Source organism: Nyctibius grandis, chromosome 26 (genome assembly GCF_013368605.1).
Source record: "Nyctibius grandis isolate bNycGra1 chromosome 26, bNycGra1.pri, whole genome shotgun sequence".
Classification (NCBI taxonomy): domain Eukaryota; kingdom Metazoa; phylum Chordata; class Aves; order Nyctibiiformes; family Nyctibiidae; genus Nyctibius; species Nyctibius grandis.
This window is the reverse complement of record NC_090683.1, coordinates 4441924-4467216: the sequence shown is the minus strand read 5'-3', so window position 1 is coordinate 4467216 and position 25293 is coordinate 4441924. Positions and strand designations below refer to the sequence as shown.

At 59.8% G+C, this 25293-nt stretch overlaps 4 protein-coding genes across 6 annotated transcripts; 2 read left to right on the top strand and 2 right to left on the bottom strand.

Annotated features, from left to right (window-relative positions):
• Nucleotides 1–293: 293 nt before the first annotated feature.
• TMEM101 (transmembrane protein 101) lies at nt 294–3599 on the bottom strand. The gene is made up of 4 exons (XM_068418836.1): nt 3462–3599; nt 2428–2608; nt 2205–2351; nt 294–847 (listed from the first exon to the last, which is right to left on the bottom strand). Exons 1-4 carry the CDS (start codon nt 3596–3598, stop codon nt 539–541), a joined length of 774 nt encoding a protein of 257 aa, XP_068274937.1. The 5' UTR covers nt 3599; the 3' UTR covers nt 294–538.
• Nucleotides 3600–4545: 946 nt separating this feature from the next.
• Nucleotides 4546–13068, bottom strand: LSM12 (LSM12 homolog). The gene is made up of 5 exons (XM_068418784.1): nt 12896–13068; nt 9534–9667; nt 5553–5662; nt 5054–5180; nt 4546–4839 (listed from the first exon to the last, which is right to left on the bottom strand). The coding sequence occupies exons 1-5, from the start codon at nt 13014–13016 to the stop codon at nt 4747–4749; spliced, it is 585 nt and encodes a 194-aa protein (XP_068274885.1). The 5' UTR covers nt 13017–13068; the 3' UTR covers nt 4546–4746.
• A 148-nt stretch (nt 13069–13216) lies between these two features.
• LOC137673842 (glucose-6-phosphatase 3-like) lies at nt 13217–19160 on the top strand. Of its 3 annotated transcripts, none has more exons than XM_068418881.1 (7): nt 13217–13272; nt 14073–14335; nt 14597–14703; nt 15082–15172; nt 15501–15619; nt 15747–15888; nt 15997–19160. In XM_068418881.1, the coding sequence occupies exons 2-7, from the start codon at nt 14082–14084 to the stop codon at nt 16349–16351; spliced, it is 1068 nt and encodes a 355-aa protein (XP_068274982.1). In that variant the 5' UTR covers nt 13217–13272; nt 14073–14081; the 3' UTR covers nt 16352–19160. The 3 variants fall into 3 exon arrangements, with proteins under 3 accessions (XP_068274982.1, XP_068274983.1, XP_068274984.1); XM_068418882.1 differs by lacking the exon at nt 13217–13272 and adding an exon at nt 13299–13367; XM_068418883.1 differs by lacking the exon at nt 13217–13272 and adding an exon at nt 13302–13367 and having other exon boundaries at nt 14109–14335.
• Nucleotides 19161–22401: 3241 nt separating this feature from the next.
• LOC137673822 (glucose-6-phosphatase 3-like) lies at nt 22402–24796 on the top strand. The gene is made up of 6 exons (XM_068418845.1): nt 22402–22704; nt 22965–23071; nt 23527–23617; nt 23946–24064; nt 24192–24333; nt 24442–24796. Exons 1-6 carry the CDS (start codon nt 22451–22453, stop codon nt 24794–24796), a joined length of 1068 nt encoding a protein of 355 aa, XP_068274946.1. The 5' UTR covers nt 22402–22450.
• The last annotated feature ends 497 nt before the right edge of the window (nt 24797–25293 follow it).

The window sequence follows — 25293 nt, the reverse complement described above, 5'->3', positions numbered from 1 at the left end:
CACACACACACAGAGCGACGACACAGCCCGTGGGGACAGTTGGGGTCTGCCACCCCCTTGCCACATGTCCCCCCCCTGCCAGAACATCCCCCCCCACCATAAACCACAAGCCAGGCCCCCACCGCAGGGCGCAGGCAGCGGGTGACCCCAGGAACAGGCAGGAACAGGCAGCAAAGCCCCACTCTCCCCCCTGCCTCAGTTTCCCCACCTGAGGGAGCTTAGAGGCCCCCCCCCCAAACCATCTCCCCCCCCAAAACCATCTCACCCCCCCAAGATACACCACAGCCCAGGGACAAGGTCAAAGATTTCTCATTTCATCAGTAAAAATACACCCAGGGTGAGGGGGGGGCACCTCGGTGGGGAGGGGGCCTGGCCACACAGTGGCAGGACCCCCCCCCTTAGCTCCCCCCCACCCACCCAGTGCAGCGCCCGCCTCGTCCTTCATCAAAATTATCAAATATTTACAAACTAAACCAACAAAAAATAAAATAAATAGCGGCGATTCTTTAAAAAAAACCCCTGGGTGGGCCGCCCCCCCTCAGCCGTCGGTCGCCAGGATGACGACGGCGCCGAAGATGCCCACATTCTGCCCGATGAGCTTCATCTGGTTCCAGAACTCGACGCGGCGCGAGTCGTGCCAGTAGCGGAGGTTGCCGTCGATGAGGAGGATGGCGAGGGGCAGGAGCACGGCCAGCACCTGCGCCGCCGCCCGCACATAGTAGCCCGAGAGGAAGGCCAAGGCCAGGAGGCCGTAGAGGATGAAGAGGAGCTGGAGGGCGAGTTCCCCCCCGAGGAGGTGGTTCAGGTACGCCAGGCGGTCCTCCTTGCTGTGCTGCAGGGAGTAGGCCTGGGGAGGGGGACACTGGAGTGACAATGGGGACACTGAGGGTTCCCCTTGAAGGGAAACTCCCAGTGAATCCAGTCACAGACTCAATCAGGTTGGAAGAGCCCTCTGGGATCATCGAGTTCAGCCGTTGCCCTGACACCACCATGGCAACTAGACCAGGGCACTAAGTGCCATGTCCAGGCTTTTCTTAAACCCCTCCAGAGATGGTGACTCCACCACCTCCCTGGGCAGCCCCTTCCAATGGCTAATGACCCTTGCTGAGAAGAAATGCTTCCTAATGTCCAACCTGACCCTCCCCTGGCCAAGCTTGAGGCTGTGTCCTCTTGTCCTATCGCTAGTTGCCCGGGAGAAGAGGCCGACTCCCACTTCACTACAACCTCCCTTCAGGTAGTTGTAGACTGCACTAAGGTCACCTCTGAGCCTCCTCTTCTCCAGGCTAAACACCCCCAGCTCCCTCAGCCGTTCCTCGGAGGTCAGACCCTCCAGACCCTTCCCCAGCTTGGTCGCCCTCCTCTGCACTCGCTCCAACACCTCAACATCTTTCTTGAAGTGCAGGGCCCAGAACTGGACACAGGATTCAAGATGTGGCCTCACCAGTGCCGAGTACAGAGGGACGATCCCTTCCCCAGACCGGCTGGCTACACTATTCCTAACAGAGGCCAGGATGGCATTGGCCTTCTTGGCCACCTGGGCATGCTGCTGGCTCACATTCAGCCTGGGCTGGCAACCAGCACCCCCAGGGCTCTTTCTAACCATTCTCCCCCAGACCGTAGAGCTGCGTGGGGTTGTTGTGGCCCAAGTGTAAGACCCGGCGCTTGTTCTTAGAATCCCAGACCGGTTTGGGTTGGGAGGGACTTTAAAGCCCATCCAGTTCCAACCCCCTGCCACGGGCAGGGACACCTTCCACCTGACCAGGTTGCTCCAAGCCCCATCCAACCTGGCCTTGAACACTGCCAGGGAGGGGGCAGCCACAGCTTCGCTGGGCAGCCTGGGCCAGGCTCTCACCACCCTCACAGCGAAGAATTTCCTCCCAATATCTCATCTCAATCTCCCCTCTTTCAGTTTAAACCGTTCCCCCTCGTCCCCTTCTTGTTGAACCTCACACCGTTGGTCTCGGCCCATCGATCCAGCCTGTCCAGACCCCTCTGCAGACCCTTCCCACCCTCCAGCAGATCCACACTCCCACCCAGCTTGGGGTCATCTCCAAATTTACTGAGGGTGCAACTCAATCCCCACGTCTGGATCATCTATAAAGATATTGAACAGCAGGAGGTGGCTCTGTCACCCCTCCTCAGTGTCCTGTGACCCCTCCCAGTGTCCATGTCCCCTCCCCAGTGTCCATGTCCCCTCCCCGTACCTGGCAGATGAGGTAGATGCCGAGGAAGACCTGTCCCGTGGACTGCAGGGAGCGGCTGCGCGGTTTCTGCCGGTACAGCTCGCCGGCGCCGCTGGCCAGGATGAGGAAGCCGCCGATGATGGCGATGGTCCGGGAGTACATCCGCACCTGCGCCGGGGCCACCGTCAGCCCCCCTTGGGCCACCCCCCGAGGAGGTTAAGGGGTGTGTGTGGGGGGGTCTCACCTTCAGCCAGTCGCCGTAGTGGACGTGGCCCCCGACGTGGGCGGCGTAGGTGGCCACGGCGAGCTGGAGGGCGGCCCCCAGGGCGAACCAGCGGCGCTTCACGCCGAAGGACATGAAGCTGGCGCAGAGCACGGCCACCCCCATGTCCACGTACAGGTAGGGGACGGGGATGTCCGGCTTCCTGGGGGGGTGGGGGGGCAGCAGCTCCAGACCCCCAACTCCCCACAACCGCCCCTGGCCACGCTCAGCCCCAGGCCCCCAAGGTGCCCCCCTGTGAACCCTGCGCCCCCCCAGCTCCTCCCTCATCCCCTGGCCCCACACAGCTGCCCCCCAGCTGCCCCTCTGCCCTCCCCCCAGCCCCCCACGCTCCCCTTCACCCAGCCCAGGCCCACATTTACCCCAGGAGCCCCCCAGCTGTCCCACACCTACCCCACTCCCCTCAGCCCCACGCCTACCCCAGGAGCCTGCCAGCCACCCCACATATAACCACCTCTCCCTGCCCCACGCCCTTACAGCCCCACACCTGCCCCAGCCTTCCCCCAGCCCCACACCTACCCCAGACCCTCAAGGCCTCCCCGAGCCCCACACCCACCCCAGGCTCCCAAGGCCTCACCCAGCCCCACACCCACCCCAAGCCGCCACAGCCCCAGGCCCCCAGGGCCTTCCCTAACCCCACACCTCCCCCAGGCCCTCACAACCCCACACTTATCCCAGGAGCTCCCCAGCCCCAGCCTTCCCGCAGCCCCACACCCACCCCAGGCTCCCACCTGCCTCAGGCCTCCCGGGTCTGCCCCAGCCTTCGCCCAGCCCCACACCTACACCAGGCCCTCCCCCGCCTCAGGCCCCCCAGGCCTCCCCCAGCCCCACACCTACCCCAAGCCCCCTGAGCCTTCCCCAGGCCCACACCTCCTCCAACCCCACACCTACCCCAGGCCCTCCCCCGCCTCAGGCCTCCCGGGCCTCCTCCAGCCCCACACCTCCCCCAGGCCCGCCCCCCGCCTCAGGCCTCCCCCAGGCCCGCCCCCGTCCCGCACCGCCGCCCGTCGGCGCGCTCGGCGCACAGCAGCAGCCCGCTGAAGCAGTGCCAGAAGGGGAAGCGGGTAAGCAGGACGCCGCCGCCCGCCGTCAGCAGCCGCAGCGCCCGCCGCCGCCACCCCCGGCCCGCCGCCATCGCCGCCAGGCCCCTCCCCGCCGGAAGTCCCGCCCCGGAAGTGCCGCCTCGCAAGGCCCACCCACCACAGGAAGCTCCGCCCCCGCCGGGGAAGCCCCGCCCCCAGAGCGCCACACACGGGTGATGGTTAAAAAAATTTCGGGTTTTATTGTTTTTTTTGCTAAACAATACTAAAAAATTTTCCTTTTTTTCTTTTTTTTTTACTTTTTTTTTTTAATTTTTTAACTTTTCTAAAGGCAGGGCTTGAATTGTTTGATTTTGATCCATTTATTTAAAAAAAAAATAAACCAAAAAAAAAGGGAGGGGGAAGGATCATGGCAAAAAAAAAAAATAAAAAGGAAAAAATAAAACAAAATAAAATAAAGACTTAAGGAACAAAAAGCAAAAAAGGGGCAAAAAAGAAAAAAAAAAGGAAAAGTGGGGAAAAAAAAACCCACCCCAGGCCCCAGGGTGGTGCTGGGTGGGGGGTGGTGGGGCAAGGAGGGGCTGCAGCCCGCCCCCAACCCTGCACCCAACCCCCCCTTGGCCTCCCTGGGGTCGGTGGGTGACGGGTGTTTTTGCCACGATCCTGGTTGAGAGGACTGCTAAAAGCAGAAAAATATTTAAAGAACATTTTAATATATATTCATATATATATTTAAAGATAAGAAAAATAAGAGTAATTCAAGCCTTGCCCTGTGCAAACAAAATTAAAACGAGACCGCGCTGGTCACAAGGGTCCCGGGTCGGCCACCGCAGTCAGCTCGTTACTTTTATTTTTGGAGGGGGAAAGGGTGGGGGGGGGACAGGCAGGGGTGGGGGACAGACCCCCTTTAAAAAATTAAAGGCAGGAGGGGAGGAGGGAAAAAAAAAAGGGAAGGAAAGGTCAAAAAATAAAACTAACAAAGTCTGACTGGCTGGTAGGAAAGGAAACATGGCGGAGAAAAGAAAGTCTGTTAGTCAAGTAATGCGTGAGCTTTAAATTATTCTCTTTTTCTCGTTGTTTTTTTAAAGTCTAAGGTTTGGAATCGGTCGAGCTCCCCGTTACCGAGCTCGAGAAAGGAAATAAAAGTTGAACGCCCCCCCCACGCACCCCCACACCCCCCCCACTGCCGCCCCCGGCGACTGCGGGGTGGCAGGGGGCGGCGGGGGGGTGGCGGTGGTGGGCCTCAGGACGAGAGGGCCGTCTCCTTCTGTGTCTGCTGTGCTTGTGAACGCTGCATTACCTTCTGGCTTTCCACGTCTCGGAAGTGTTTCTCCACCTGCCGGCGAGGATGGGTGGGATGGACAGAAAAAGAAGGGGTTTAACCGAGGTGGGGTGGGCCAGGGGGGTCCTGGGGTGGGCAGGAGGGCCCACAGGAGGGGTGGAGATCAGCAGCAGGCAGTGAGCCCACCCAAGGAGGGACCACGGGTATCCCCAGGGATGTGACACCCTCCCAGTGCCCCCAGTACCCCCAAACCCCCCCCCGCACTCACTATTTTGCGTACGTGACTCAGCGCGCTCCCCTCTTTGCCTTTACAGTTTTCCACTTGATAGGGAGGGGCGATGACGACTTCTTCCATCACAACTATGTTCTTCTCCTGCCATTTACAGTCTTTAATGCTGCGGGGAAAGCAAAAAAGGATCAGCTGGGGGATTGCTCTGGGCTGTGCTCCCCTCTGAAAGCCACTCCCCGCCCGCAGCACCCAGCTGCCCACCTCAGATCTGTCTCGCCACAGAGGTGACGTGGGTGCAGAAGCCACCCGGTACCTCCTGGGTACCCAACCAAAGAGGGGTGCGAGCTGGAGCGTGCCAGGAGCAGGCAGGGAGCCACCACCTGCCCCCGAGGACCGCGGGGCTCTGCCAGCACCTCAGGACACTGGGGCAGCGTTTTGTGGCGAGCCCGAGGGACCAGGCGATGCGAACCCCCTCCCTGGGCTCCGCAGGGATGGGAACAGCTCCCAGGAGGCAGGAGGCACCGAGGAGGGGACTTACGTCTTGTGTATAGTCTGGAAGAGCTGCTGCCCCTCCAGAGAGACACCAGCACTAATTGCGTACGCCTGGCTCATCTTCTCCTCCTTCTCCGTCCGCGCTTTGTTGGCAAGCTGGAGGGGGGGCAGAGAGAGAGGGAGCTCGGCTGAGTGTCACCCAGAGATCCGAGGGGACGCAGGTGACCCCCCCCCTGCAGACACAGGGTCTGGCTCACCAATTAAACCGGGGTTAACGACGAGTTTAATACCCACCCCCCCACCACACCTTTCTCCGCACAGATCTCAGGCCACGGCTTAATTCCTTTTCGAGTCGCCGTCCCCTGGTATTTTAGGGACCTTTTTGCATCCCCCTGTTCGGGCACAGGGAGGAAATCACCTGCCAGACACACCAGCATCACCTTCCCCTCTGCCTTTTCCCAATTAATTGTTGCATTTTAGCTCCAAAGCCCCTTCCCCTGCTTGCTGTTCACTTCATGGGTGCAGACAGGCACAAGGAGCCCAGAACAAGCGTTACGTTAGGGCTCGGGGGGTGCAAATGCCTCTGGACGGACCACGCAGGACCATGAGCAACTTTATCCTGGAGAAGTTATTCTTTTCCTAATAAAATAAAGCCGAACGGGCTCTTTGGGAGTCGCTCCAGCAGCAAACCTCCACGCACGGGGAAGTGTGATTGCGCTGGCGGGGTCCCGGGGTGGAGGGGGGAACCCCAGCGCTGGCGTCCCCCGGGTTAATCCCACGGCTGCGGGAGGAGAAGGGGCTGCAGCTCCCGGGGAGGCAGGAGCCGGGCACCCGCCGCCTTTCCCCGCCTGGAGCTGCCGCAGTAAGAGCCACATTAGCGCTGCCGCCCACGCCGGCCCTCCTCTTCCTCCTCCTCCTCTTCCTCACTCCCCGAGCCAGCCTGGCTTTCTCTGTGCTGCGTGAGGATGGCTTCACCCTCCCCAAAGCCCTCCCCGGGGAGGGAAAGCCCGAGCTCTGCGTCGGCTCCGCGTGCCCGGGGGAGCTGGGCTCGCTGCAGCGGCCTTTGCTTCCTCACCACGCGCTCCTGGGTCTCTCGGCCAGCCAGGGAAGCCCTAACAGGGGGATGGGAGAAGCGGGGATCTTCTCAGCCCCGCCACAAGCTGGCTCTGAAGCCACCTGCCCCGCTCCCCATAGGAATTGCTCTCTCCAAGACCACTAGTCCGGCTTCCAAACTGGTTTGTAAGACCAGGCGCAATGTTCCCCAGTAACTTGGCTGCACCCAAGTCACGCACAGAATCAACCAACCAGGTTGGAAGAGCCCTCTGGGATCGTCGAGTCCAACCATTGCCCTGACACCACCATGGCAACTAGACCAGGGCACTAAGTGCCATGTCCAGGCTTTTCTTAAACCCCTCCAGAGATGGTGACTCCACCACCTCCCTGGGCAGCCCCTTCCAATGGCTAATGACCCTTGCTGAGAAGAAATGCTTCCTAATGGCCAACCTGACCCTCCCCTGGTGAAGCTTGAGGCTGTGTCCTCTTGTCCTAAAGGCATGTGACCACCAGCCTTCTCTGGGGCTCTTCACTGGTGGCCCCAGAGGCACCAGCACAGGCCCCAGCCTCTTCACTGGTGGCCCCAGAGGCACCAGCACGGGCCCCAGCCTCTTCACTGGTGGCCCCAGAGGCACCAGCACGGGCCCCAGCCTCTTCACTGGTGGCCCCAGAGGCACCAGCACGGGCCCCAGCCTCTTCACTGGTGGCCCCAGAGGCACCAGCACGGGCCCCAGCCTCTTCACTGGTGGCCCCAGAGGCACCAGCACGGGCCCCAGCCTCTTCACTGGTGGCCCCACAGCCAGATCCTGCTGCCTTCCAAAGCCCAGTGAGTCTTCTGGTCCCAGCATCTTCTCTCCGCTCAGGACCAGGCAGCGGAGCGAAGGGCCGAGCATCTCCTGTGGGCTCTGCTTGCTCTTGGGGTCTTCCAGAGCAGCAAGGCCTTGCCTCAGAGCACCACAAGCATTCCCACGTGCCAACAGCTCCTTCTCCCAGTATAACCAGTATCACCTCGTCTATATTCCAGTCCTGTAGAGGACACCAGCCTGCCTGCACATTCACGGGAGAGGGGACGTGGGTCAGAGCAACGCAGAGAAACCCTCCTGTCGCTGGAGATGGGGCATGGCCACGCTGGTGGCCGCACACCGGCTCCCATCCACTGAAGATCCGACTTGATCCATTATTGTCCCCCACCCCGAATCCACAGCAGATATTTTGATGCCAGAAAGACTGAAGTGAGTATTCGAAGCCAGGCGAGGTGTCACCCCCTCAGCAGGCCCGTCCACCTCCTGGCTGCGCTCCCAGCGATGCCACTTGATGCAGTTACAACCAACAGTCACATCTTTATGGCAGTAACATCATCCAAGACCCCCACCAACGTGCTGATCCACCCAGAAGGAAACCACGGGGGCTACGGACCCCCAGCCGGTGCCACCCACGTGACACTGACCTCCTGGAGAGGAGGTTTCCATGTGGCACAAGGAGGTGACAGCTGAAAAGCCCCACAGCCAGCCCCACAGCCAGCTTCCAGGCGCTTCACACCAGCGGCGAGGGCTCGGCTTCACCTTCCCCTTTGTTTTTGATACCATCACAAGGAACCAGAAGCGATCCCCTTCCAGAAGAACGTGTGGAAAGCGGTTCCTCAACGAGCTGTGAATTCTTCTGCTCACATCCATTCCTCTGTTCAGCTTCGCCCCAAATCATTCTGTTTCCAAGCCTGACGGAGAGGGGGCTGCAGGCACCCCCCGAAGCACCAACCTCACCTACCATCATCCACAGCAGCTCCAGCACATTCTTAGCCCAGGACCATGGGAGGGAGCACCCAGGAGGAGCAGCACGGGCCTGGGTAAGCAGAGCACCAGCTTCAGCCACGGCCATCTTCTCTGGAAGGTTTGGATTTGAGCATCTGAGGCGTCTGCTGGCAGGGGAAGAACCTGGTGCACGTTTATGAGAGGCTCCATCCTCCTTCCTCTCCCACCAGCAAAGCACCACATCCCTCTACCAAAGGTGCCGGGGCTGCAGCAGAGCAGGAGGATCGAGGACTTTTCCCAAGTGAAAAGGTGCTTTGCAGCCTCCAAGTTACTAAAAACACCCCAGAGGCTGAAATTCTCCATCAGCACTTCAGGCAGCAGCTCGCACCCGCTCACCAGCGCGGGAACCCACGTTCACCCCTGCCACAGGGGCCAGCGTGGAGCGGCCTGCGAGGAGGGCACGGGGCTGAGCCGCCCACCGAGCTCCCGGTGATTGAACGGGAGGATGCAGAGTCAAACCTACCCGGCAGGACCACGCTGGAGTGGAGTGGATTTACCAACACAGTGTAAATCTACACCAAAGAGCGTGCAGACGCCCAGGGGAGCCGAGGGATGAGCTCCCGGGACGAGGTTCTGAGGACTTCATGTCTCTGGGATGAAACGACACCAGGAGTTCCCTCTCCCCTGGCCCAGGACCTCAGCGCCCTCGATGAGCAACCCCGGAGCAGAGAGGGGGGTGGCCGGCTGCGGCCTCGCTACAGAAACCCCAGCAGCAGCTCACGGAGACTCAACACACCCAAAATACCGTCACCTAAACCCTTCAGAGCGCCGCGGGAAGCCGGGATGGACGCGGGTGATTTAAAGTTGAAGAGCTGCCTTGTCCCTGACAGGAGCTTCCCCAGGCAAATCCCTCCCTGCCCGCAGCAGCTGAGCCCCCAGGGCAGGTCCTTACCCCCTCCCCGGGGCAGGTCCTTACCCCCCCCCCGGGGCAGGTCCTTACCCCCCCCCCCCGGGGCAGGTCCTTACCCCCCCCCCCCGGGGCAGGTCCTTACCCCCCCCCCCGGGGCAGGTCCTTACCCCCCCCCCCGGCGCAGGTCCTTACCCCCCCCCCCGGCGCAGGTCCTTACCCCCCCCCCCGGCGCAGGTCCTTACCCCCCCCCCCGGGGCCGGTCCTTACCCCCCCCCCCGGGGCAGGTCCTTACCCCCCCCCCGGGGCAGGTCCTTACCTTGCTAACGTTGAGTGAAGCTAAAGGAGGAGGCGTTTCCGTGCGGTCGTTAATTATTTCCACTTCTGAAACATACTGTAAGTTTATAAGCAGGATATCTGCGTGGTTAGGCTTGCCACTGGAAGAGGGGCATTCTGGAGGGGGGGGAAACCATTAAGGAAAACAAATCCAGACTGAAACATTCACAGGTTTGATGCACAAGAGCTGGGCAGGAGCAAACCAGGAGAATATTTGGTTTTCAGCGAGTTCCTCCACCTCTGCCCCTGCTCAGCCGAGCACAGGGTCAGCTGTGAGACCCTGACACCACCACCCACCTCTTCTGGGACCTATTTTAACGCAGATTCAGTTTTCCTGACGATAGCACCGAGTTTTCCAGCCACCCAGCACACACCCAGCCGGGGATGCTCCTCTGAAAAAAGCCATTTAGTCCCGATAAACCAGAGAGGTGGCACAAGAACCAGCCCGATCCGCACGGGGAAGTGAACCACAACAACCACCGCGCCCCAAATCTGCACCTTTTCTACCATAATTATTTCCTCTCACAGCCAGAGCCTCCCTGGGAGCGGAGCCTGGTGCGGATGGATGAGGAGCTACTCAGCAGCTCCCCAGGAAAGGCCTCCTCATCCTCAGCGAGGTTTGTCCTGGTGGGTATCGCAGCACGACAGTGCGCCCACCCCCAGGGGAAGCAAAAAAAACCCCACACCATTCCAGAGCTGACATTAATTCCTGCACAATCTGTTCCCTCGTTAGCCCCGGGAGCCTCTGCCACCACGATGCCATCTCCTCCTCCCCAGAGATGCTCAGGGAGGTCCCTTTTCCTCTCCCCCCGTCCCCCCCGAGCCCTCCCCAGCAAACACCTTCCAATAAAGGTGAGAAAATCAGGGATTCCTGGAGAACTCCTGCCTCCTCCTTCAGGGGGTGAGATGGGGCATCCCAGCGCGGGGAGGAAGAGCCAGACTTAGGGCAAAGCCAGTCCCAGAGCACACCAGCAGCGTTGGATGTCGTTTACCACCTCCCTGCAGCCTCCCCGCGGGCCTGGGGGGCTCCCACACCCCAACCCCTCCCGCACGAGCAGGAGCTCAGCCCAGGACGGGTCCCCAATCCCCCTCCATGACCCCATGGCCCCCCAGCACCTTGCAGGGCTTTTCCCAGCACGTTTCTCCCAGACGCAGCCTCCACACACCGGCCCCTCTCCCAGCTCCTCCATCACCCACCCCAGGGGGGCCCAGACCCCCCCATCCCCTTCAACCCCCCCCCCCAGCCACAGGGCACTTCTCCTGGCACACCCACCACCCCCTCCAGGCCCACCCCACAGGGCTCCTCTCACAGGGCTCCCCAAATCTCTCCCACACCCCCCCAGACCCTCACAGGATCTCACCTCCGTGGTCTCCCCTTAAACCCCCACAGGGGCCCCCTCCCCTAAACCCCACAGGGGTCCCCTAATACTCCCTACAGGCTCCCAGCCTCCCCTGTCCCCCCCCCCCAAACCCTCCCAGGCCCTTCCCACCGTGCCCCCAATGCCTCCCTCTGCACCCCCAAAGAGGGACCCAGCTCCCTCCCAGGACCCCCCCCCCCCAAAAGGCTCCTCCTGCCCCTCAAGACCCCCCCAACAGAGCTCCCCCCATCCTCCCTGAACCCCCCCCCCCAAGGCCTCACCGTGCCTTCAAGGTCCCCCTAAAAACCCCACAGCCCTGCAGGAGACCCCCACCCCCATCCCTCTATGCAGCTACTTACCCCCCCCCACCCCTCTATAGGACTCCCCTCCCCCCCCCCCAGCACCCTCCTATATGGCACCCACCCCCCTAATCCTGCTGTAGGGCTCCCCAGTAACCCCACTGTGGGGCTCCTCACTCCTCCCAAAACCTTCCTATAGGGCACCTCACTCCCCCCCAAACCCCACTGAACACCCCATCAACCCCATTACAAGGCTTCCCCCATTAACCCCACTAAAGAGCTCCTCACTCCCCACAAAACCTCCCTATAGGGCTCCCCACTGCCCCCCAATAACCCCACTACAGGGCTCCTCACACTCCCATTAACCCCACTACACTCCCCACTCCCCCAAAACCCACCCTGCAGGGCGCCCCACTTCCCCCCCAAACCTCCCTATAGGGCACCCCAGATCTCCCCCAACAACCCCACTACAGGGCTCCTCACCCCCCCCAAAACCTCCCTATAAGGCACCCCAGATCTCCCCCATTAGCCCCATTACAGGGCTCCTCATTCCCCCCAGAAACGTTCCTATAGGACACCTCACTCCCCCCCCCCCATTAACTCCACTATAGGGCTCCTCACTCCCCCCCAAAAACCTCCCTATAAGGCACCCCACTGCCCCCATTAACCCCAGTACAGGGCTCCTCACTCCCCCCAAAATCACCCTGCAGGGTGCCCCACTCCCCCTAAAACCTCTCCATAGGGTACCCCACTCCCCACTCCTTAACCCCAATACAGGGCTCCTCACTCCCCCACAAAACCTCCCTATAAGGCACCCCACTCCCTGCCCCTTAACCCCAATACAGGGCTCCTCATTCCCCCCACCCTTCAGGGTGCCCCACTCCTCTCCCAATAACCCCACTAAAGGATTCCTCACTCCCCCACAAAACCTCTCTATAAGGCACCCCACTCCCCCCACATTAATCCCACTACAGGGCTCCTCACTCCCTGCCCCCAAACCTCTCTATAAGGCACCCCACTCCCCCCACATTAACCCTAACATAGGGCTCCTCGTTCCCTCCCAAAACCTCCCTATAAGGCACCTCACTCCCCCCACATTAACCCCAACATAGGGCTTCTCACTCCCCCACAAAACCTCCCTATAAGGCACCCCACTCCCACCCATCAACCCCACTACAGGGCTCCTCACTCCCCCCAAAAACCTCTCTATAGAGCACCCCACTCCTCCCACATTAATCCCACTACAGGGCTCCTCACTCCCCCCAAAATCACCCTGCAAGGTGCCCCACTCCCCCTAAAACCTCTCTATAAGGCACCCCACTCCCCTGACATTAACCCCAACATAGGGCTCCTCACTCCCCCAAAACCTCCCTATAAGGCACCCCACTCCCACCCATTAACCCTACTACAGGGCTCCTCACTCCCCCCAAAAACCCCTCTATAGGGCACCCCCCCATTAACCCCACTATAGCGCTCCCCACTCCCCCCAAACCTCCCCATCGCGGTCCCCCCAAGAACCTCCCCACCGAGCGTCCCCCTCCCAGTATCCCCCCGCACCCCCTCCCCTCACACCCCCCATCACCCCCCATTCCCCCCCCCCCTCAGGCCTCCCCTCACAGCACACCCCCCCCGCCACCCCAGGCCCAAGCCGGGCCGCGCCCGGCTAAAAAGCCCTGCCGAAGGGATACTGAGCGCCAGCATCTTGCTGGGGTAATCGAAGGCGACGACCTCGCCCTGCAGGCGCTGCTCCTGGCAGGTGCGGCAGGACACCTGGCTGCCCACGCTGAAGTACTCGCCCGGCGCCGCCATCTTCTCTCGGCCCCGCTGCGGGCTCCCCCTCGGCCAGGCGCGGGGGGGGCGGGGCCGCCGCGCCGTGACGTCACCGCGTGCGACGAGAGGGCGGGGCCTCCTTGGCCGGGAGGGGGCGGGGCCTCCCTGACGGCGAGGGGCGGGGCGAGAGGGGGGCGAGTCGCTTCGCGCGCCCCCGCGCGGTTTGTCCCTCTCGGCGCCCCGTAGCCGCGCGGCGCCGCGGGGGCTGCTGGGGGCTGTAGGCGGAAGAGGCCCGGTGAGAGCTTGGGGGGTGGTGGGAGAGGGAGAGGGGGGGCCCTGAGGACAGACACCCCCTCCCCGGCGCTGCTGGAGTGGAGGGAGCGACGCTCGGTACCCGCGGCGGGGGTTAAGGCTGCCCCAGCAGCGCCAGGCCTGGCTTAGGGAGGCCCCGGGAGGCCCCGGGCCTGCTCCGTGGAGGCTGCAGGGAGACCCGCCCAAGGAGACCCCATGGAGGCCCCGGGCCTGCTCCAGGGAAACCCCATGGAGACCCCATGGAGACCCTGAGACTGCTTCAGGGAGATCCCATGGAGGCCCCCGGCCTGCTCCAGGGAGACCCCAGGCCTGCTCCCTTGGAGGCCCCAGGGAGGCCCCATGCCAGCCCCAGGGAGCCCCAGAGTTCTTTGGAGCAGCCCAGCTGCTCTGGTGAACCCCACATTGAGATTCCCCCAGGGTGTGCCCGTGCTGGCTCAGCCCAGAGCACCCACTGGTCAGGGCCGTGCCCGGTGCTGCCCTCAGCAGACAGCCCCATGCACGTGGCGATGTTGCCTGGCACCGCCATCGCTATGGCGCCCGTCTGCCGAGCCACGGGCGGGGTGCGACGGTTGAGAGACATTCATGGGCAAACTTCAGGCAGCGAACAGCTCCCTGAAGCCGTGCCAGCGCTGGCATCACGTGCCAAGGTGTCCCTTAGGGTCACACTACGCACAGGAGCCAGCCACGGCGTGACGCCCATCCCGGGGAACCACCTCCCACGCCTTCACCTGTCAAACGGGCTGCGCCGAGGGCTGAGCCCTAACGCTGCCTCTCTCCCCGCAGCCCGGCGCGATGGACACGGTGCCTCTCTCCCCGCAGGACAGCGCCATGGACACCCTGTACACCACTGGCATCCGCTTCGCAGAGGCGCTGCAGGCCGGGCCACCCTGGCTGGAAAACTTCTGGATCTCGGTGACCTCCCTGGCTGATCCCAAATCCATCTTCACCGTCTTTTTCCCTCTCGCCTATTTTCTCAACTGTAAGGTGGGGGTGTCGGTGCTGTGGATCGGCCTGGTGTCCGAGTGGCTCAACGTGGTCCTCAAATGGTGAGGGGAGAGGTGGGAGTCGCAGGGTCCCTGTCACACCCGGTGACACCCCGAGGGCTGAGCGGGTGGCACGGTCACCCTGAGCTGTGGTAAAGCATCTGCCAGCTGTTTGTGGCAGAAAAAAGCTCAGGAGCCGTAAGGACTGGCCAGGATCCTGCCCTCCTGCTGCCAGCCTCAGCCCTCGGACCCACAGGGCCGGGTGGGCGAAGGCGTCGCGCTGCGTTCGGCCGTTCACTGCGCTCTGGTTTCTCTCCCCACCAGGTTCTTATTCGGGGAGCGCCCGTACTGGTGGGTCCATGAGTCGGGGCTCGCCAGCAAGGAGCTGCTCACCCTGCGCCAGTTCCCCCTCTCCTGCGAAACGGGACCTGGTGAGTAACGGGCAAAAGCTTTTCCTCGTGTCTCCGGCAGGCCCCAGGATCCATAGGGACGGGCTGCAGGAGCCAGGAGACCCCGGGATCCATAGGGACGGGCTGCAGGAGCTGGGAGGCCCCGGGATCCATAGGGACGGGCTGCAGGAGCTGGGAGGCCCCGGGATCCATAGGGACGGGCTGCAGGAGCTGGGAGGCCCCGGGATCCATAGGGAAGGGCTGGCAGGGAAAGCCGTTCATCACCCAGCGCCTCGTGGCAGAGCAAACGGCGAGGGCAGACGCGTCCCCAGCTCTCCAGGGTGACCCCGGGCGCTCGCCCCACCGGGACACGCTCCTCCCCGACCCACTGTGTGACCATCCCGTGCTTCCCCTTCGCAGGGAGCCCCTCGGGCCACTGCATGATCACGGGGGCGGCCCTCTGGCCACTCGTCACCGCTCTGACCGCGCTGGCCTCCAGACACTGCAGGAGGTGAGTCCTGGGATGGGGAAGCCGGCGCTTGGATGTCCCCAAAGCACCTTTTGGAAGAGGGAGGTGTGATGTGGGACCCTTCCCCAGCGGGCAGGACACCTTCCCCTGCCAGCCAGGCAGCTCCTGGGGAACACAGCTCTGCCCTGACAGCTCGAGCTGCCCCAGAGACCCCCACAAAGCCCCCCCTGCCCCACCGAGCTGCTTGTTTTGGCCTTTTTCACCCGGGCTTTACTAATTCCTCCTGCCAAGTGGGACCAAACCTGCCCTGCCCAGCCCCAAGCCGCCCCCACGGCGGCCTCCCCGCTGCTCACCCTCCTTTCCCTTCCAGCCGGGCAGTGAAGCTCTTTCCGTTCTGTGCCTACACCCTCCTGCTGCTGGCCGTGGGGCTTTCACGCATCTTCATCCTGGCCCACTTCCCCCATCAGGTGGTCGCTGGCCTCCTGGCAGGTGAGTGGAGCTGGGGGCAGCACTCGGTCCCCCCACCACCACCCAGGGTGTTTTGTGTGCCTTCCCCTCCCCTTGAGCCCCCCCCCATCCAGCTGTACCCCACAACCCACCTCTCCTCCCCATCCAGGGGCAGCCCTGGGCTGGGGGCTGGAGCCTCACACCCCGGTCGCCCACACCCGGGGCTTCTTCGTAGCCACCGCGCTGGCCCTGCTGCTGGGCACCCTCGCCCTGCACAGCCTGGTACTTGCCGCCGGCATCGACATCGACTGGTGAGTGCCGGGGTGGGCGGGGGGGGCTAACCCCAGGGCTCTGCCCCCCAGGTTCATGGGGGGGGACTATCCCCAGCGTTTGTGCCCCCTCTCCCCCCTCCGCCGCAGGTCCGTCCGCGTGGCCACCAAACGCTGCTCCAACCCCGCCTGGCTCCGCCTCGACACCCGGCCCTTCTCCTCCATCTGCCGCGACGCCGGCAGCGCCCTGGGCCTGGGGCTGGCCGCCGGCCTCCCCCTGCACCCCGGGGGGCAGCGCCTGAACCCCTGGCAGCGCGTGGCCGGCGCCGTGCTGGCCCTGGCGGCCGTGCAGGCCCTGCACCGGCTGCTGCAGCCACGGAACATCACCCTGTGGTACTGCACCACCTTCCTCAAGTACGCCGCGGGGCCCTGGCTGGTGGCATCGCTCCTGCCCCGGCTCGTCCTCACCCTCATCGCCCCACGGGGCTCCCCCCACACCAAGTAGGGGGTCCCCACCCTTGGGGTCTGTCAGGTTCCGGATTAAGATCTGCCTTAAAAGTAAATCTAGAAATAAAATCCAGTCAGTCCCCAAGGGAGACCCGCCTGATTAGTAACTCCAGTGCAGCCAGTCTGACGTGCAGAAAACAGACTCCACCCCCGGCAGGGCTGTGCAGTAGGTATGTTGATTCAGCGCTGGGCAGCACGGGGGGTAGTCCCACCAAAATCGTGCGCGCCTTCGCGGTAATTCAGGTTGTATTTATGTACCAAAGTGTTACATATTCATCATTTCAAGGACGCCTATACATATTCATGACTTTCCCAAGAAGGCAGTCTTTATTATAACGAGTTCCTCCTGGTGGTCGTGGGCCGGGGTCTCAGGGATGAAGGCCTTATGTCTTCCTCGCTGTGCACTTCTCACCTTTTCTTCTTGCACAGGCGTGGTAACATCTTGGCTCAAAGCGCAAGACCAGTTCTCGATGGGTTTCGTATAACCTTAATGTTCTGCTACTTGTTCTATTGAGATATGCTTAGGCAGTTAATTTACACATCAGGCTGATAAAGAATTAAAGAATTTCTCAACCCCCAGGACAGCTCACACCCAGTTCAAATAGCAAGTAAAAAAGGAAAAGGAGTTATGTCCCTTATCAATCCCCCCTTTTCTATAAAGTTAGTATTTTACTGTATCATTGAGACCTGTTCAAAATACTTATTCAATTCTAATTGTTGTCTCTGCTGGTGTTTTCTCCAGGTTGGTATTGATGCGCTCACAGTGGTGTACCTGTGGGGAGAGAATAAAATCTTTCCTAGAGAGATAACATATTCTTTTAGATATTGTTTCCCATGATTTCAGGATCAACTCCTGTTTCTGTCATTTGATAGGGTTTATCATAAATGATTTTAAAAGGATTAACCTTTTCCTTAGTCCTATTCATTTGTCTTTTTAGTTTTTGATTCATTCTTTCTATTTTTCCATTTGATTGAGGTCTCCATGGGGTATGGAGAGTCCATTTTATCTCTAATACTTTAGCCAAATTTTGAACAGCTTCCGATACAAAGTGTGGGTTCCTAGTTGAAGATAGTTCCATAGGTACCCCAAATCTCAGTATTATTTTCTTAAGCAATATTTTATTACTTCTCTTGTCTTGTTGGTGCGACAGGGGAAAGCTTCCGGCCAGCCTGAAAAAGTATTTATCATTATTAAAAGATACCAATACCCATTTGCCGTGGTTCCAAATGGTTCCATGAGCATGGATTACTCCAAAGGTAAATTTTGAATCTGTCCATATATTAACAGTTTTGTCTTTCAATAATTCTAATGCTCTCAGAAGGGTTAGGAGTTCTGCCTTCCGAGCTGATGTGTTAGATGGTAGAGCCTTAGCTTCAATTATTTCCTCAGTGGTTACCACTGCGTATCTTGTTTTCCATGTTCCACCCCCCATAAAGCTACTACCATCCATAAACAAGTCCCAGTCTGCGTTGTCCATTGGCATGTTTTTCAAGTCAGCTTTGTTGGAGTATGTCTGTTCCACCGTCTGTAAGCAATTATGTGTTAATTCTGTCCCACCAGGATCCGTAGTCAGAAAGGTTGCTGGATTCAGGATGCTGGTTACTTTCAGCTCCACATCATCTTGTTGCAGAAGGATGGTTTGATATTTCAGCATCTATTTCAGTGACAGCCAGTGTCCTCCTTTGTGTCCTAGGACAGTTGTAACTGCATGGGGCACAAACACAGTTTGCTTTTGCCCGAGCGACAATTTTCGGGCCTCTTGGATCAGCAGTATTGTAGCTGCCACTGCTCGGAGGCATGTTGGCCATCTCCTATTGACATTGTCTAGTTTTAAAAGGTATCCTACAGGTCTTCTCTATGATCCTAGTTTCTGAGTCAACACTCCTAGGGCAATACGCAGTCTTTCATGCATAAATAGTTCAAATGGTTTTTAGGCCTAGAGCTGGAGCACTCATTAAAGTCTGTTTTAATTTTGTAAATGCACCTCTGGGTGCAAACAAGGAGGTTTCCTTTCCCTTGTACAGCTTCATATAAGGGTTTGGCAATGAGTCCAAAATTCATTATCCACAGGCAACACCATCCCGAGAAATGCTCTAAGACTCTTGTTTGAATTGCTTTCATTTTACCAGTCCGGCCTCTGGTTTTGACTGGATGGTTACCGGTCCTGCCGCTCGGGATCGGCCCGGTGTTCCTGAAGTTCATACAAGAGGTGTCACAGCATCTTCTGGTATTTCCTATAACTCAGCTTCCTTCTGTAATGTAAAAACTTGTGTATCCAGAGCTTTATTTTCAGGAATATGGTTTTGGATTTTTCCTTTTGTAAAAGTAATTTGTGCATTCAATTTACTTAGCGTAGCTCATCCTAACAGCGGCACGGGGCAATCTGGGATGGAGAGAAATTGATGGGTTAACACCCTTTTCCCAATTCCAAATTTTAAAAGCTGGAAAAAACAGTTGAGTTTCTTCCTGCCCTGTGGCACCAACAACTGATGCACTACGATCACTGAAATTACTCCTACGTGTATTTAACACTGAATAGGTAGCTCCTGTATTTACTAAAATTTTATGTTCTCATTCCCCAACCTTATTATAATCAGGGGTTCTGTTGGGGAGGGTTTCGAATCTTCCCTAGCTTTATGGTGACCAGGGGATCCGCTAGGGTAGATTCCCCAGAACAGTGATACCAATTGTTGTATTCCTACCTCTGAATCAGGATCCAGCGGTGTATTGTGGTGCATTACGTCCCTTCATCGATCCAGGAATTCGGATGGCGACTCGGAGGGACCTTGTTTAATTGCATATAATGCTGACCAATCTATGGTTTTAGGAATGGCTCTCTCCATTCCCTTCGAGATCCACTCCTGATATGTCTTTAACCTTTCCACGTGTGTGCAGATCTATTGGGTTGCCAGTTCGGATCTTGAAGGGGGAGGTATTCCTTTATATCTCCTCCCGTAGTTTTATAGTGATCCTCAGTTAAATCTCCTGCAGTTTTTAAGATTAACTGCTTCTCCGTTTCAATCATGTAATCTAATAATAATTGTATGTCATCAGTCATGTAATCTAATAATAATTGTATGTCATCAGTCATGTAATCTAATAATAATTGCATGTCATCAGTCATGTAATCTAATAATAATTGCATGTCATTCCAATCAGGGTTATGCTGTCTCACAATAAACTGGAAATGTTTGGTTACACTTATCGGATCGTTCCTGTAATCTTTGGCAACCCTTTTCCATGCCTCTAAATCAGTAGTAGAACAAGGTACCTTTATTAGCATTGTCCCACCGTCAGATCCTACTGCCTCTCAAAGGGGTGCTTGTAAAGCTGTTGGAGCAGGTTTCCTCCTGTGCGGGAGGATACGGGGCTGTCTGGGGGAGTGGGGTGTCCGTCCGAGCCCTCATCCTGTTCCTGTGGTCGAGGGGGAGGCTTAAACAAATCAGTTAGATCTTGTTCCGGTGCTTGGCAAGTATTTATTCTAGTCTACCTTTGTCCAATACACGCCGAACAACACCGCCTCAGTTTACCTTTAGACTCTATTATTTTCTCGCTCGAAGGCGAGTACCATAGGGGGTCCTGTGGTGGGATCATTCCACAGTCCCTCTGCCACTCCGGATGGTTTCGGAGGGTGAAAAAAAAACATGATTCACTCAGCCCTTCGTCTCCCAAACACACAGTACCACCTTTTTACAGCTCTTACAACTTAAAAGGATCCACACCAAATGCCATCCACCTTGTCTATTAAGTACCACAGTCCCACACACTAAACAAGGTATTGCCCCTGGGTCTCTAGATTTGGGCAGGCGTTCTTGCGGATGTTGTTCCCAGCCCAAAGTTATTAACCATCCTGTGGGAGTTAAATAGGCTCCTTCAAGAGATTAGTCAGAACTCTGATATTAAAGAAATTGACTAAGCACCACAGCAACTTAGCTCACATATACAAATTTCTGCAAACGTTTCCGGCGCTAGGAATCAGGACTCTCACTCAGTTTACAGCGGCGCTGTGTCTCAGAAACACACACACACACACAGAGTCAAATACTCATAAAATACTTAACATAAAAGATTCTGTGCATAAAAACACTTGATGTAAAATACCCGGGCGTTTGGAGCAATCGCTCCAGTTATTGTCCCTCCAGCAGCTGCAAATATTCATATCACAATTGTGAGAGGCTCGCTTACCCTTCTCCTGCTTCCTATACAGTCATTAGCAGGTCCGTCCTGGCTCCCGATATCGGGATGCAGCGGTAACCTCGGATTCACTCGATCTACCCTCAAGATCGCTCGCGGCCGCTCTATCGGTCAGTGAATCCCCCCATCGGGTACCCTCCTCCCGTACGGGGACTACACCGTACGCCAGATGTCTCTGCGCGGTTTACCAGCAGCCCCGGCCACGCGTGGACGTCCCCAACGACTCACTGGCTTCCCGACCGGTCCCCAGTTAAACAGACCATTTATCCGCGGCTTCAGGAGGTTCTTGTCTGCTCCCGCGGTGAGCGGCTGGAATCGGAGGCCCCTTCCGAGGAAAGTGCTCGGGGTGCGCCGAGGGGTGGCCGAGCAGTGCTCTCCTGGCTGGCTCTCCAAAATGACGTGCGGAAAACAGACTCCACACCCGGCAGGGCTGTGCAGTAGGTATGTTGATTCAGCGCTGGGCAGCACGGGGGGTAGTCCCACCAAAATCGTGCGCGCCTTCGCGGTAATTCAGCTTGTATTTATGTACCAAAGTGTTACATATTCATCATTTCAAGGACGCCTGTACATATGACTTTCCCAAGAAGGCAGTCTTTATTATAACGAGTTCCTCCTGGTGGTCGTGGGCCGGGGTCTCAGGGATGAAGGCCGTATGTCTTCCTCGCTGTGCACTTCTCACCTTTTCTTCTTGCACAGGCGTGGTAACATCTTGGCTCAAACCGCAAGACCAGTTCTCGATGGGCTTCCTATAACCTTAATGTTCTGCTACTTGTTCTATTGAGATATGCTTAGGCAGTTAATTTACACATCAGGCTGATAAAGAATTAAAGAATTTCTCAACCCCCAGGACAGCTCACACCCAGATCAAATAGCAAGTAAAAAAGGAAAAGGAGTTATGTCCCTTATCAAGTCCATGTGGGACGTGCCTGGTTCAATGCAGTCAGCCCACGTGGGGCCCGCCAAATTATAAATCACCCGGTATGCTTAACCTGCCTGCAGGTAAAGAACCCCCCAAAATCCTGACCCGAAATAAAATAGACTCGTGATCCTTGAGTTCAGACAAAGCACAACCGAGGCACGGTATCAATAAACTTAACTCTGACTTAATATATTAAGTCCAACAATGAGGCAACTTAGTGAGCAAGGAAGGGGGGGAGAGAGAGAGAGAGAGAGAGAGAAGTAAAAGAAAGAGAGGAGCGACCCTCGGTACCCGCGGGGGGGGGTCAAGGCTGCCCCAGCAGTGCCAGGCCTGGCTTAGGGAGGCCCTCGGGAGGCCCCAGGCCTGCTCCGTGGAGGCCGCAGGGAGACCCCCCAAGGAGACCCCATGGAGGCCCCGGGCCTGCTCCAGGGAAACCCCAAGAAGACCCCATGGAGACCCTGAGACTGCTTCAGGGAGACCCCATGGAGGCCCCAGGCCTGCTCCAGGGAGAGCCCATGGAGACCCCAGGGAGACCCTGAGCTCTTTGGAGCAGCCCAGCTGCTCTGGTGAACCCCACATTGAGACCCCCCCAGGGTGTGCCCGTGCTGGCTCAGCCCAGAGCACCCACCGGTCAGGGCCGTGCCCGGTGCTGCCCTCAGCAGACAGCCCCATGCACGTGGCGATGTTGCCTGGCACCGCCGTTGCCATGGCACCCACCTGCAGCGCCGGGAGTTGCCGAGCCACGGGCGGGACGCGAAGGTTGAGAGTCATTCGTGGGCAAACTTCAGGCAGCGAACAGCTCCCTGAAGCCGTGCCAGCGCTGGCATCACGCGCCAAAGTGTCCCTTAGGGTCACACTACGCACAGGAGCCAGCCACGGCGTGACGCCCATCCCGGGGAACCACCTCCCACGCCTTCGCCTGTCAAACGGGCTGCACCGAGGGCTGAGCCCTAACGCTGCCTCTCTCCCCGCAGCCCGGCGCGATGGACACGGTGCCTCTCTCCCCGCAGGACAGCGCGATGGACACCCTGCACACCGCCGGCATCCGCTTCGCAGAGGCGCTGCAGGCCGGGCCACCCTGGCTGGAAAACTTCTGGATCTCGGTGACCTCCCTGGCTGATCCCAAATCCATCTTCACTGTCTTCTTCCCTCTCGCCTATTTTCTCGACTGCAAGGTGGGGGTGTCGGTGCTGTGGATCGGCCTGGTGTCCGAGTGGCTCAACGTGGTCCTCAAATGGTGAGGGAGAGGCGGGAGTCGCAGGGTCCCTGTCACACCCGGTGACACCCCGAGGGCTGAGCGGGTGGCACGGTCACCCTGAGCTGTGGTAAAGCATCTGCCAGCTGTTTGTGGCAGAAAAAAGCTCAGGAGCCGTAAGGACTGGCCAGGATCCTGCCCTCCTGCTGCCAGCCTCAGCCCTCGGACCCACAGGGCCGGGTGGGCGAAGGCGTCGCGCTGCGTTCGGCCGTTCACTGCGCTCTGGTTTCTCTCCCCACCAGGTTCTTATTCGGGGAGCGCCCGTACTGGTGGGTCCATGAGTCGGGGCTCGCCAGCAAGGAGCTGCTCACCCTGCGCCAGTTCCCCCTCTCCTGCGAAACGGGACCTGGTGAGTAACGGGCAAAAGCTTTTCCTCGTGTCTCCGGCAGGCCCAGGATCCATAGGGACGGGCTGCAGGAGCCAGGAGACCCCAGGATCCATAGGGACGGGCTGCAGGAGCTGGGAGACCCCAGGATCCATAGGGACGGGCTGCAGGAGCTGGGAGGCCCCGGGATCCATAGGGACGGGCTGCAGGAGCGGGGAGACCCCAGGATCCATAGGGAAGGGCTGCAGGAGCTGGGAGGCCCCGGGATCCATAGGGACGGGCTGCAGGAGCGGGGAGACCCCAGGATCCATAGGGAAGGGCTGGCAGGGAAAGCCGTTCATCACCCAGCGCCTCGTGGCAGAGCAAATGGCGAGGGCAGACGTGTCCCCAGCTCTCCAGGGTGACCCCGGGCACTTGCCCCACCGGGACACGCTCCTCCCCGACTCACTGTGTGACCATCCCATGCTTCCCCTTCGCAGGGAGCCCCTCGGGCCACTGCATGGTCACGGGGGCGGCCCTCTGGCCACTCGTCTCCGCTCTGACCGCGCTGGCCTCCAGACACTGCAGGAGGTGAGTCCTGGGACGGGGAAGCCGGCACTTGGATGTCCCCAAAGCACCTTTTGGAAGAGGGAGGTGTGATGTGGGACCCTTCCCCAGCGGGCAGGACACCTTCCCCTGCCAGCCAGGCAGCTCCTGGGGAGCACAGCTCTGCCCTGACAGCTCGAGCTGCCCCAGAGACCCCCACAAAGCCCCCCCTGTCCCACCGAGCTGCTTGTTTTGGCCTTTTTCACCCGGGCTTTACTAATTCCTCCTGCCAAGCAGGGCCAAACCTGCCCTGCCCAGCCCCGAGCCGGCCCCACGGCGGCCTCCCTGCTGCTCACCCTCCTTTCCCTTCCAGCCGGGCGGTGAAGCTGGTTCCCTTCGGCACCTACACCCTCCTGATGCTGGCCGTGGGGCTCTCACGCATCTTCATCCTGGCCCACTTCCCCCATCAGGTGGTCAGTGGCCTCCTGGCAGGTGAGTGGAGCTGGGGGCAGCACTCGGTCCCCCCACCACCACCCAGGGTGTTTTGTGTGCCTTCCCCTCCCCTTGAGCCCCCCCCCACCCAGCTGTACCCCACAACCCACCTCTCCTCCCCATCCAGGGGCAGCCCTGGGCTGGGGGCTGGAGCCTCGCACCCCGGTCGCCCGCACCCGGGGCTTCTTCGTAGCCACTGCGCTGGCCCTGCTGCTGGGCACCCTCGCCCTGCACAGCCTGGTACTTGCCGCCAGCATCGACATTGACTGGTGAGTGCCGGGGTGGGCGGGGGGGGCTAACCCCAGGGCTCTGCCCCCCAGGTTCATGGCGGGGGACTATCCCCAGCGTTTGTGCCCCCTCTCCCCCCTCCGCCGCAGGTCCGTCCGCGTGGCCACCAAACGCTGCTCCAACCCCGCCTGGCTCCGCCTTGACACCCGGCCCTTCGCCTCCATCTGCCGCGACGCCGGCAGCGCCCTGGGCCTGGGGCTGGCCGCCGGCCTCCCCCTGCACCCCGGGGGGCAGCGCCTGGACCCCCGGCAGCGCGTGGCCGGCGCCGTGCTGGCCCTGGGGGCCGTGCAGGCCCTGCACCGGCTGCTGCAGCCACGGAACATCACCCTGTGGTACTGCACCACCTTCCTCAAGTACGCCGCGGGGCCCCGGCTGGTGGCATCGCTCCTGCCCCGGCTCATCCTCACCCTCGTCGCCCCACGGGGCTCCCCCCACACCGAGTAAGGGGTCCCCACCCTTGGGGTCCCCATCATGCTCCAGTGAGTCCTGCGCCCCCCCTCCTGGCCTTGCCCTTGGCTGTGCCCATCGTCCGTGGCTCCTGGCCTGGGCGCAGCCACCCGCTCCGCACCAGGAGGGCACCCACCGCCCCCACCCACCATCCCCCTCGGAACCACAGCCCAGTTGTTTAACCCTTGTTGTGCTAACGGTGCTGCCCCCCCCCCCCCCCTCCCAGGACAGCGGGGCCCCCCCTGGTGTGGGGCAGAGCTGGGGGTGCCCCCATGCCCAGCAGGTCTGGGGACACCGTGTAGGGACAGCCCCAGCCTCGGCGTCACCCACAAATGGCACCACCTTCCACTTGTGCCCCCCCCCCGCCTCGATGTCCTTCCAGCTGCCCCAGTTCTCCCAGTTCAGTTTCCCCCTCTCGGGTGGGGACCCCCCCTCACTGTACCACGCTGGCAGAGGGCCCCCCCCCCTTCTAACCAAATAAAGGCACCGTTACC

Coding starts and splice junctions, on each gene's coding strand:
- LSM12 (XM_068418784.1), bottom strand. CDS start 13,016: ATGGCGGCGCCGGGCGAGTACTTCAGCGTGGGCAGCCAGGTGTCCTGC. Junction 9,668..12,895: donor CAGCAAGATGCTGGCGCTCA/GTATCCCTTCGG, acceptor CCCCCCCTCCAG/AATGCCCCTCTTCCAGTGGC. Junction 4,840..5,053: donor TGAGTCACGTACGCAAAATA/GTGAGTGCGGGG, acceptor CCTCGCCGGCAG/GTGGAGAAACACTTCCGAGA.
- TMEM101 (XM_068418836.1), bottom strand. CDS start 3,598: ATGGCGGCGGGCCGGGGGTGGCGGCGGCGGGCGCTGCGGCTGCTGACG. Junction 2,609..3,461: donor GAGCGCGCCGACGGGCGGCG/GTGCGGGACGGG, acceptor CCACCCCCCCAG/GAAGCCGGACATCCCCGTCC. Junction 2,352..2,427: donor ACTACGGCGACTGGCTGAAG/GTGAGACCCCCC, acceptor GCCCCGGCGCAG/GTGCGGATGTACTCCCGGAC.
- LOC137673842 (XM_068418881.1), top strand. CDS start 14,082: ATGGACACGGTGCCTCTCTCCCCGCAGGACAGCGCCATGGACACCCTG. Junction 14,336..14,596: donor CTCAACGTGGTCCTCAAATG/GTGAGGGGAGAG, acceptor TCTCCCCACCAG/GTTCTTATTCGGGGAGCGCC. Junction 14,704..15,081: donor CTCCTGCGAAACGGGACCTG/GTGAGTAACGGG, acceptor TCCCCTTCGCAG/GGAGCCCCTCGGGCCACTGC.
- LOC137673822 (XM_068418845.1), top strand. CDS start 22,451: ATGGACACGGTGCCTCTCTCCCCGCAGGACAGCGCGATGGACACCCTG. Junction 23,618..23,945: donor GCCTCCAGACACTGCAGGAG/GTGAGTCCTGGG, acceptor TTTCCCTTCCAG/CCGGGCGGTGAAGCTGGTTC. Junction 24,065..24,191: donor GGTCAGTGGCCTCCTGGCAG/GTGAGTGGAGCT, acceptor CTCCCCATCCAG/GGGCAGCCCTGGGCTGGGGG.